Genomic DNA, 12799 nt, shown 5'->3' with positions numbered 1-12799 from the left:
AAAATATTGACATTTTACTTGTATATATTTCGTACATATTTACATATCGAAATGTATTATTCTTTCCCAATTTCAAAACATATTTCATCTTCTGTTGACGATGATCCCAACACATATCTATGAACTATTTTCTTGTTAATTTGCGCATCTCGACTTCCAATATTTTGGTATGTTTTGTCATCTTGACAGCGAATTTCTAGCCAGACAAAACTGAAACTCAAGATGGTACATTGCTGGCAATAAATATTCACTACTGCTGTTTGCCATGTTCATGATCTATTCCGATTTGGGAATGAGTTAAAGTACTAAACAAATGGTAAGTGGATATAAATGTGCTCAGGTAAATACGCATTCATTGCTAATACAATGAACAACTATAAATAAATACAACTGCAATCAATTTCTTCGACTATAAACAATCGATTCCTCCCTTAATGAAATGAATAGCTAAGTATGAAGTTGGTAACCGTATCGAACATCTATATGAGGGTGTTAACCCCTCTGCCCTTACGTTAAAAGTATTCCTTTATGTATGTTTTTAAAGATTTCTGAGTTTCAAATATGCATACTGAATAATGTCAAGTATTAAAGTGTTTGTTGACCACGTACATGTATCGCCCCTTTAGTCCCAACTTCTCATTGAAACGTACAGCGTAACAAAATGGAGCGTTGATTTACGAAGAAAGTATATGTACCGCGTACATGTATTTTTATCTTTTATCTTTAGTTCTAAAAAGACCTGAATACAACGTTTTCCGCACTTATGATTTTATGACTCCGCATTCATGTGATAAAAATAAATAAAACATAAAATGAAAGCATGATTTTGACTTTTTTCGACTTGATATATAAAACAATATTCTGACAACACTGATAAATAAAATACTTTGAAAGAAACAGTACAAAGTTTGGAGTAAAAAGGTTATTTACTTTAAATGTCTCGTAGAACCTGTTTCCTTTTACCACTTTAGTAAATATGTGTCATGCAAATCTAGGCACTCACAAGGATTATTTATATGTAAACTAAACATATTCAGTTTCACCATTTGTTCGGTATAAAGAAACACTGCTTGATCGCTCGCCATTCTGGTTCTTTGTTCGGTTTGCAAGGAATATCAAGCGTATTAAGCGAGACATGGAATATTCATTATGGCCACCTTGTCATGCAATCTACTATTGTATAGGGCACACATTAATATAGTTCCTATTGGGACAATACTATTGACGTTCCGACAAAACAGCAATCACAACTCAGTTGTCATTGAAATTGGCCTCACAAATGACCTTGGCTGTTGAAAGATGCTTTAATACAGCAGCATGTAAAGGAATTAGATCTGATTGAATTTGTGCGGTACAAATTAGATATGAAATCATCCCGAGGCCATGAACGACCAAACGGGTCAATACAAAAACAACAATTATATAAAAGAATAACCGTAGCCTGACTACGTTTCTAAGCATTTAAGTGTTAATTTTAGCGCTTGTTAACCGTTTATAATTCCCCAGTTAGTTTTTACTTAGTTTTCACTGTCAGTACCAAGGTATATATATGTAATTCTTATTATATAGCAAATAATGTATTCATAATTATACGAAGAACAAAAATCTAGAATTGTGTTTCGTATTTAGTTGTTGTTTTTATTTAATAATTTTCACTGAACGTACTAAGGCGGCTATCCTAACATTTAGCAATGACAATATGCTGATTGTTGCTGTATGCTTTTGTGCTGTAGCGCTTTGTCGTTTAATAAGTGCTTGTTCGGCCATGGACCATGTGCCTTACAACAGGGTCTGGGTTATTTGGAGGCTGCTGGTATTGATGCTGCTTTATTTACTTTTAGGGAGCTAGTATTTAAGATATTTTCTGAACAATCATTAGTTCGGTTGTTTGGAACAACTTGTGATATTTAGACAAAATTGTCGTTTCGCGGGGTAACTTGTGCGCGGCAAATTGGGACAAAAAAACATTCCACAAGGTTAATTTTATCTTTCTCAGCCTAACTAGGGACATTACTCAAAAATAATTGCGAAAACGCGGTCAGTCTTCAAATTTTGAGCAGAGTGGTAACCGATGAAAATTTGTTACACGCGGAACCTAGTATATCGAAATATTACAATTCCGTAGTGTTTTTATTTATTTACACCAGGCGTTGTCCTAAGTTAAATATATATCGTTCTTTTCTCTCCTTTCATTTCTTTTTGGCCATTCCTGTCCCTCCTTTTGACTCACAGCTATTCTGCTTTCACTTACATGGCCTATGTATTGCTTCCACTGTCGTTTACACTCGCAAACTCTTCTCTTTGCCATTCTACGTTCTTCTTCAAAATGCCCTACTTTGCATGACCTTAAATTCCCTTCTTTTTGAACGTACATATATATATTTATCGAATTTTGTTAACGGTATCGATAATATTTGCGTACCACTGTTTTCACGTAAAACGGATACTAATGCTTATCCATCTACTTCTAGTGTTAGGAGTAGTTTATTCGATGAAACATGTAAAGATGAACGAAAGTCTTTTTACACTGCTTTAAATAATTACAGAAAATATAAAACTGAGGAAAATAAGGCTATAATGATTCGGGCGAGAAGTGTTTATAAAAGAAACGTTCGAAGTTATAACTACCTAAATATGAATAAGCGGACGAATCAATTAATAAATGCTAAAAACAAAAATGCAAAAGATTATTGGAAATTATTAAAAGATGGAACAACTCATAGAACTCCTAAAAATATATCGCTTGAATCGTTTACAGCCTACTTTCAGGCAATTAATGATCCTAATTATAGTTTTTTTCAGCCAGACGAAGACATATTATACTTTAATAATACTATTTTACAAAATGAATTAAAGATAAAGTTTTCTGAACTAGATTTGCCATTCACTGAGGAAGACGCTCTTAAAGGTATTTCAAATTTGAATTTGGGCAAAAGTGCTGGTCCAGATCGGCTACCAAAACGGTATCTGGCCAAGCACATAAAGCAATTTTTAAATTAAGAAAAAATTTGAACAAATTTACTAATATAACACCTGAGCATAAATTGGAACTTTTTGACAAACTTATTAGACCTATCCTATTATATGGTTCAGAAGTTTGGGGATTTTCAAAACGATTGCCAATTGAAAGGATACACACCCAATTCATATAATATATACTTTCGGTTAAAACAACAACACAAAATGACTTTGTTTATGCAGAGACGGGCAGATTAGATCAACTGTCCAATGCATTATAAATATTATTTAATACTGGCTTAAAGTTTTAAGTATGCCGAATGATAAATATGTAAGAATTATCTATAATGTAATGATTAATGATGTTGTAACAATTCCAAATAAAACAAACTGGGCAGTACATGTTAAAACAATATTGAGTAATATGGGGTTTCATCACGTTTGGCTTGCACAAGGAGTTGGTGATATTTCAAATTTTGTGTCATTTTAAAGCAAAGAATACGAGACGTTTATGTTCAAAATTTAAACAGCAGATTGTCAGACTCCTCAAGAGCTTTATTTTATAGAAACATTTCTGATTTTGAATTAAAACCCTATCTTAAGTGTGTTAATGTACAAAAATTCAGAATTGCTTTAAGCCAATTAAGATTATCGTCGCATCGGTTAAATATAGAAGTTGGTAGGTGGAATAATACAATTTTGGAACAAAGACTTTGCCCACATTGTAATGTCTTAGAAGACGAATTTCATTTCTTGGTTGAATGCAACCTGTATACAAATATTAGATCTAAATATATTCCTAGATATTATCGTACTAATCCAAATATGTTTAAAACCATAGAATTGCTGAATACTGATCATACTGATTTGTTAAAGAAGCTTTCTATGTTCGTGAATAAAGCATTTGCTCAGAGAAAGAATTTCATTAATTTACATGATACATGATTATTATATGTTTTTAATACCAGCCGTTATATAGTTGTTATAAGGAATTTTTCGTAATAATTCTTCTTTTGATTAACATTTGCTACTATTTTTGTTACTGTAAAATGTCTCAGCTAGTTAAAAAACACAACAACATATAACCACCGCCAAGCAAGTGTTAAATAATGGAAATGATCATGGACTATCATAGTCTACTTCATTGATGTATATATGTGTGATGTTATGTGTGGAAATAAACTTGTGTTCTGTTCTATATTGATAGATGATATTCACTGATTAAGTTTCCGTTTCCTTGTCCTGTTCATATATACACATTTAATGGTATGTATTAAAACAGACGTTTATATAAACGTTTATAAGAGCCCTGATCTCTTTCATAATTCAACTAACTGGTTGTAAAATGCATTGACTTCAGTAAATGACAACTTTATTACATGTATTATCAGAGGGAATAAAACATTTACTGATTATTATGTTGATTTTGTTATGTCATTAATACCTTTAAGATCGAATGCAATTTTAACATACTATTCAAGGACAAACATATTGCGTTGATCTGCATTCAAACTTTTCTAGACAAACATGGCTGATCATTAGAATGTTGGGATACTCTTGATTAACCACAAGAGTGACTGTTGCATTAGATTCGTAGTGTACGTAGTCGCAATGTATACAATATGATGGTATTATTTGTTCTAAAGGGTGCCGTTAGATCAAGAACACATATTTATATTTGATACGTTAAATGAATGAAAGGTTTCCTTCAATTCTAGAATAATTAGTAGGAAAATATTGTTCTAGCTCTAGTTAAGAGTCAGAAGTTTGTCGAAAGTACATGCGTCATCGTTATATAATAATCATTATGTTGATACTCTTCATAATATAACATGAATCGTTTTACACGTCAGTAAAGAGGAAGTACATGTCTAAATTACAAACGAATTTCGATTGTAATATTCCCGGAGGGACAAACAGAATGAATTTAAAGTCATTGTACTGGATCGTTTCTACAAACAAATTTGAAAATCATGCAGTAATGGAGTACACAAACTCAGGCGCGATTTTGGCAAATTCATAAATCGCCTAAGCGCTTGTCAGAAAATTTGCAAAAAATTCGTACCCAAGGGTTCATGCTACGTGATACTTTCACATTCTGCAAAATGTTTCTCCATTTGATTTAAAAGATTAATTCGCAATATTTTTATTTTTCATTTTGCTGACATTGCATTGCATGTGCATCCAGAGACACGCGTCATGCAATATATTTGTAGTGCAGTAATTACTTCATAGTTCTACGTTTCTAGAAAATATGAAATCGTGATCGGTGTCAGGATTAACAAATAGGATCGGTGCAATTAAATTCTACAGCTAAACTGCAAATTACAGCAATGACAGAACTACTTTCCTTACAAGCGTTTACAACTCCAGGAGTACTTAAATCCAGACTTTCTTTGTCTTTACTGTATGGATTAATTCGACTTTATAATTTTATGTTGTTCACTCTGCACGTAAGCTGCATGAAACCAAATCCGTTTAGAGAATTACGGCCTTCGAATCACCTGTAAACAATGTGTTTTCTCAATCAGCAATGTACCTATGCAACAAATATGCGTTTCTAATGTTAAAGATATTTTGCCAATTACATCACGATGATTATTTCACAATGACATCAGATCCTGAATTTTTGTTTTAAATATGGGATGCATTTTACCTTCCACTTATCACTAAATCATTAAACATGTAAATAGGAATGTCGGCAACAAATTTCGGATTGAAGTTAAAACGGCTGTTTCTATCGAATCCCACCTGTCCACAATACGATATGAAAACGACTTGTTCGTATGTAGTATGTTTGATGAAGTAGTCTTAAAAACGGGATAATGAAAGTGTAGTTGTAGTTAACAAATACACTGGATTTGAACTGTGACATCAAATATTCTCTCGTATAATGCCTATTAGGCATTGAACATCAAAACAGGCTCGTTGTTACATTTGAAGTTACTTTGCCTGTCCCTATTGTTGTCCATGCAATTTGCCAACATACCACAGTGTCTGCAGAGACATTCGCTCAGCAAGCAAAAACACAATCATGCAAATAAGCAATTACAGCAAACGTCTGTTTACAACCGATTGTTTGTTTGATTTGGAGATAAAGAAATAAGAGTAGTTCAATTTCACTCTACATCCCCATGTGTATTCCATAATGTGTTATATTTGTTTATAAATCGCAGCAATGACACTATAGAGTTCACTTATACTTTCCCTAAACAGTGTTCACAGCATCAATTACGAACGCGACGAACATTGTCAATTATTTTGTGCTAACGTTATTCATTTGCCCATTAGGGCATGTCAAATTATTTCTTTTAGTTCAGTGTTACCTGATATCCAAATGAAGTGTTATGATAATGAAACTCTCACAATTGTGTATAAAGTTTACGTATCTTAATAATAATAATTTACCAAAATAAACTGCAATCACAGTGACAACTCTCTAGAATAAGCCTGCATTGAGCAAGAATTTCCAGAAGATAAGGGACTGATTACCTTTTTGGGGTTGTGATTATAACCCTGGTGTGACACTAATAAACCATGATTTCGCAACAGCTTATTACTGATATTGTTCTTATCAGTTTAGAAAAAAAACATACTGATGGCTATAAGGTAGTTGAAAAAGATCCAGAAAAAAACTGTGATACATTCAAGACTGTTGTTCATATACTAAAGACACTATTTTATGGTTGAAACAATTTCGACATTTGCGTTTCGCTTAACGACACAGGATAGGAACAGAAGCCGAATGTTGTGCCGTTCAAAGTTGCAATAACGAGTTGATAGCAAACGAGTGTTGTTATTCAATTATAGTTAGCAAAGCGTGTGTGACCATTTGTGTGTGGTCACGTAAAAACATAGCTCCAAAAGCCTTTTAGATTTGACCTTCATATACAGATATATTATATTGGGAAGAAAGACCCGGGAAATAAAACTCCAGCTGCGATTCTAGTGTATACTTGTTTTTGTCCAGAGTACAACTCCATATTATATTAACGAATTTAAGGTATTGACTTAAACATCATGTACCTGTAAAAGATATTAAAGAAAACTGCAGTGCCCATGAACCATGATTATGGCTGAGATTTTTAAAATGTTTTGCCTTTTGTTCATTTTCATAGAGAAATCTAATATTTGTAAGGACAACATGCCCGAGAGTGCAGTTCACTCGTTAAATCATAATACTAGGTCAGAGTTAAATAAGTGTTCAAACGTGTGTTTTTTGTAAAAATAAATAAAATAAATGTTGTTTGTTTTCAAAAGTATAAATGCATGATAATACAATTGTGCTTTTGTCGTTTACCCAGTGCCATTAAACCGGGCTTATGTTTAAACTTTTTGCTACTGAGCTTGTTATAGTAGCTTTTCTCATAAATATTGGTGTCTGAAAGACTGAGCAACCCGTGTGTTGATCAGTTATTATCCCCTGTCAAAATGGAAAGGAACACAAGATTGACAAGTAAACACAAGACGGTACGCATTATTACATTTGTAACAAAAAACATCAATGAAAGTATTATGTTAGAGTTCCACAAACATAATTTTTCTATTCAGACATACTACCTGAGCCAAAGAAGCTACATGTGTCACAAAAGTGAAACTAGTACTGAATTGATGACACAGATATTGTACACACAAGAAACATAAATGTTTATCTTTATCGGTTAAACATTTAGTTTAAAGAATTCTATCTTGTAAATAAGACAATTTGCTACGTATCAACACTTTCTTTTAAATTAACATTACAGTAACATGTGTGCGGGTCATAAGCTCCATTTCAAGAAATTGCGCAGTTCCATAAACAAACTTAAATAGCAAGTTCAACAAATACATATTGCGGAAACTCAATTTTGTACGAGTGTAGTTTAATTGCACTTTTGTTTTACAATTTCAAGGAAACAACATATATAACTACCAGAAATAATGAGTAAGTTTACAAACGAATCATTTCTTCCTTCGTTTCCTTGCTGCTTCTAACGGTAAGACTTCGAATAGAAGTTGTTTGACTGTAGAAGCATTTTTTAAGCTCATACCTGAAGTTCTTTCCTGACAAAATATAAATAAAGAAATTTGCAGCGTAATTGATAAGTGACACCACAATAGCAATGTCAAGGTATGGTGTCACTGAAACATAAAATATATATGCTTCTCGACCCCTTGCTTTCACAATTATGTCCAGAGCCAACGACAACGTCAATAGCGGTAACAGCGTTCCGAGGTAAGTAAACGAAACTGTCAGAAGCATACAGGTTGTTCGGTGCGTTTTCCGCATAACACGGTGGTGCCGATTCTTTTGTTCAACTCGCGAGTTAATTTCGTTACGAATTTTGAATATTTTGTAGAGAATGAGTCCGTTACAAACCAGAACGAACGTCACCGGTAGAATAAACGTCAGGGTCATGTGGTAAAAGTAGATGTGAAGATTGGAGTACAGCTCGATAAAACTATCACTTGCTCCACAGTTTCTGGACTCAAGTTGTTCGACCATAACGAGGCGAAATGCCTGACTAAGACTCATGGAAATAAACAACACTATTATAACCACTGTTGCCCCTGATCTTCGCCTTATTAAGAACTTTTTGAATGGCATGCAGACCGCAATTAATCTTTCCAAAGCCATTAAAACAATTAGCCATGATGACATAAGATAGCAAATGTGTTCCGTGAAATTGAATATCTTGCAGCCGATATCGTCGAAGTTGTGAAATATTACACCTGATGAGGAGTTGTCTCGGGAGTATTCATCAACTGATCGTATTTGTCGGATTATCAGCGTAAGTGTATCAAAGACGGCGAGAGCACTCAGATACTGTGAGTAAGATTTATGACGCAGAGCTTTTGATTTCATGACGATAAGGGAAAGGATGTTACCGATGATTCCTGCAAACACTATTATTGGGGTTAAGACGGTCTTAAGCCAAAATCCCCATTTTTCCGGCTCTTCAGCGTTCTGAAAGTCTGTAAAAAGAAAAGAGCAAATGTAAAAACCGCACTCTGAATCATGCCATCTTATATTACTTTAGGCTAAAAATGAGTGGTTTCTGATGGAAAAGGCGATAAATTAATTGTTTATTGAAATCCTTTTATCGTTATTTTATCGAAAAGTTGGTTTAGTCAAACCCTAATATCTAAGTTTATCAAACATGCATCACAATCATTAAAATCACACGCTAACAGTGAGAAATGAATGTGTGCGTGTTTGTTTATGATTGTGTGTGTGTGTTCGTGTGTGTTAATAAGGTGTGCCGAATGTTAACACTGGTCTAAAGGTGTCTTTCATTGCTTGAATAACTACTTTTATTATATTACTTTTATTGATTTTGAAACAAACGCCATTAGCAAGTAAAAAACACACACCTCTAGCATGATACCCCTGCTCGTCGGAAACAATTTTACCAATAAAGCGCTCGAACGAACATAAACAAGCGACTTTCGTAAAAAACTTTGTCGAGTAAAATTGTTTGATATATACTAGGAGATTGAGGTGACTGTTCATGCTAATTATTGAATGTTTTCTTATGGACTTTTTATCAGGTGTTTTATTTCATAAATTCACAGTTAAATCCCTGAATTGAAAGTACAAGCGATCAAACGAAATGGAATCATATTGGTTGGACAATCTCTGATTATCGTTAACTAGGAAAAACATATCGGATACAGACTGGAGGGATTCATTATTTACGTAAATTTATATTTCTACTAAAATATATAGTTTATATTTGTATTTGTATATATAAGTAGAATGGCTTTGTTTTAAAGAACGGGATCCACTAATAAAAAAGATAATAATCGCATTTTATGAGGCTTTATACATATCTTTATGCCCCCGAAGGTGGGCATATTAAAATCGCACCGTCCGTCCGTCCGTCCGTCCGTCCGGCTCTATAACTTTCCCTTGTATGGACAGATTTTAAAATAACTTGCCACATGTGTTCCACATACCAAGACGACGTGTGGCGTGCAAGACTCGTGTCTCTACCTCAAAGGTCAAGGTCACACATAGTGGTTATTCACAATGGTGTGCTGCATATAAGGACATAGAGTTTAGGTTGTCGTGTCCGGGCTGTAACTTTCTCTTGTATGGACAGATTTTAAAATAACTTGCCACATGTGTTCTACATACCAAGACGACGTGTCGCCTGCAAGACCCGTGTCCCTACTTCAAAGGTCAAGGTCACACTTAGTGTTTATTCACAATGGAGTGCTTCATATAAGGACATAGAGTATAGGTTGTCGTGTCCGGGCTGTAACTTTCTCTTGTATGGACAGATTTTAAAATAACTTGCCAAATGTGTTCCACATACCAAGACGACGTGTCGCATGCAAGACCTGTGTCCCTACCTCAAAGGTCAAGGTCACATTAAGTGTTTATTCACAATGGTGTGCTGCATATAAGGACATAGAGTTTAGGTTGTCGTGTCCGGGCTGTAACTTTCTCTTGTATGGACAGATGTTAAAATAACTTACCACATGTGTTCCACATACCAAGCCGACGTGTCGCGTGCAAGACCCGTGTCCCTACCTCAAAGGTCAAGGCCACACTTAGTGTTTATTTACAATTGAGTGCTGCATATAAGGACATAGAGTATAGGTTGTCGTGTCCGGGCTGTAACTTTCCATTGTATGGACATATTTTAAAATAACTTGCCACATGTGTTCCACATACCAAGACGACGTGTCGCGTGCAAGACCCGTTTCCTTACCTTAAAGGTCAAGGTCACACTTAGTGTTTATTCACAATGGAGTGCTGCATATAAGGACATAGAGTTTAGGTTGTCGTGTCCGGGCTGTAACTTTCTCTTGTATGGACAGATGTTAAAATAACTTACCACATGTGTTCCACATACCAAGACGACGTGTCGCGTGCAAGACCCGTGTCCCTACCTCAAAGGTCAAGGTCACACTTAGTGTTTATTCACAATGGAGTGCTGCATATAAGGATATAGAGTATAGGTTGTCGTGTCCGGGCTGTAACTTTCTCTTGTATGGACAGATTTTAAAATAACTTGCCACATGTGTTCCACATACCAAGACGACGTGTCGCGTGCAAGACCCGTGTCCCTACCTCAAAGGTCAAGGTCACACTTAGTGTTTATTCACAATGGAGTGCTGCATATAAGGACATAGATATTAGGTTGTCGTGTCAGGGCTGTTACTTTCCCTTGTATGGACATATTTTAAAATCACTTGCTACATGTGTTCCGCATACGAAGACGACGTGTTGTATGCAAGACCCATGTCCCTACCTCTAAGGTGAAAGATACACTAAGTGTTTATTCACAAGGGAATTCTGAATATAAGGACATAACAGTGTAGGTTGTCAAGTATGGGTGGTATTTTGTTATGTTCAGAGGCAATTTAAAATAACTTGCCATATGTATTTTACACGTAAAGGCAAGATCAACTTTTCATGTACTGAACTTGTTCGTAGGTCAATGTCACATTCGGGGGCATTCGTCACATACTGTGACAGCTCTTGTTTTTTAACATTTAATCTTATTATTATGAGTGAAAGATGCTACTTAATTATTTTTTTTCTAAAAGTTCACATATGTTTCTTTTTTAAATGTTTGCTGTCCTTTGTTGTACTTACGATTTTGGCTCACTGATATAAAACATTTCATTACTTTAGTCTTTAGTTAATTTATCATATTTACCTGTATGTAAGTCCCCCGAGTTGTTCCCTAACATCGAATAATTCAACGCAGTGTTGTTTTCCATCGTAAACACTTTTCGTCTTGAATGCTGACGAACGGATCACAAACAAAATTACACCTGGAATCAATCAAAGAAGAATGTTCATTTCAAAAGAAAAGAAAAACGCAAATAAATATGATACAGTTAATAAAATATCATTTCCAGATTTCGTAAAATTGTTGCATACATAGTTCGTATTTTGATTTTTAACGTAGGGATATGGACTAATTTCATTTTAAGAAGAAAACGAAGAAAAATTTACTTCTGCCAGATGTTTTTACATTCTTCTAAATCCTTTTAATTTTTACTGGACGCCATAGTGTCAAAAGTAAGGTTGTTCTGTATGCGTAAACCCGCATTGGCACGTATGTAGTAATGGCTGTATCAATAGTTCCGGTACCATGGTATTACAGGGGTGCGATTCTTTTTCAAACTACCATTGTTATACTAAGTTGAATTGTAATCATCACTGTTATGGCTGTCCGGGGAAAACAACTCATTGATTATTGCAGTTATGGTTTATGAAAATCACGAAAAGGAAAGACCTGACAAATTATTACATAGAGAAAAGTCCCACGGTAGAGACACTTGAAGGACTGCTGAATTTTCGTCAGTACAACTAAAACTACAGGGGCAAGCATATTAGTATATATTCAAATATAAATGATGTATTAGAATCATTTTCTCAGTAATATTGTCAAACAACAATTTTTCACTTTATTTGTGTGTGTGTGTGTGCAGGAGGAGGGGGTCCAGGTGCTCTCCCTGACTCTGCTTAACCTTACGATGGAAACAGACCTTTCAGACAAAAAACATGGTTTGGAAACTTTTCATCTTTTGAATAAACTTGTCCAAGTCCCTCACGTTCTCTTATTATTTTCTGAATTGTGCAAAAAATGCACAAAATGTTACAGTAGAGTTACATTGGTAAATTGTATATTGTTTTATTATATGTAGCAAAAATAACATAATTATCGTTTCTAGGCTTTACTTATCCGGAAGAATACATATGTATCAATGTTCAAATTCTACTAGACCTACTTTTCTAGGGCCTCGGATCTTGTGTTCAATAAAAGAAAAACAAGTAAAAGGCTAAATGTTTGACAGATGGGTTCGTCTCTGTAGTTGCATTGTACTACTCGGAATA

At 34.5% G+C, this 12799-nt stretch overlaps 1 protein-coding gene across 1 annotated transcript; it reads right to left on the bottom strand.

Annotated features, from left to right (window-relative positions):
• Nucleotides 1-7888: 7888 nt before the first annotated feature.
• LOC128213239 (cysteinyl leukotriene receptor 2-like) lies at nucleotides 7889-11685 on the bottom strand. The gene is made up of 2 exons (XM_052918805.1): nucleotides 11613-11685; nucleotides 7889-8913 (listed from the first exon to the last, which is right to left on the bottom strand). The coding sequence occupies exons 1-2, from the start codon at nucleotides 11674-11676 to the stop codon at nucleotides 7889-7891; spliced, it is 1089 nt and encodes a 362-aa protein (XP_052774765.1). The 5' UTR covers nucleotides 11677-11685.
• Between the last annotated feature and the right edge of the window lie 1114 nt (nucleotides 11686-12799).

Source organism: Mya arenaria, chromosome 13 (assembly GCF_026914265.1).
Source record: "Mya arenaria isolate MELC-2E11 chromosome 13, ASM2691426v1".
In the NCBI taxonomy this organism is placed as follows: Eukaryota; Metazoa; Mollusca; class Bivalvia; order Myida; family Myidae; genus Mya; species Mya arenaria.
Note: the sequence above shows the minus strand (reverse complement) of the source record. Positions and strands in the feature narration are given on the sequence as shown.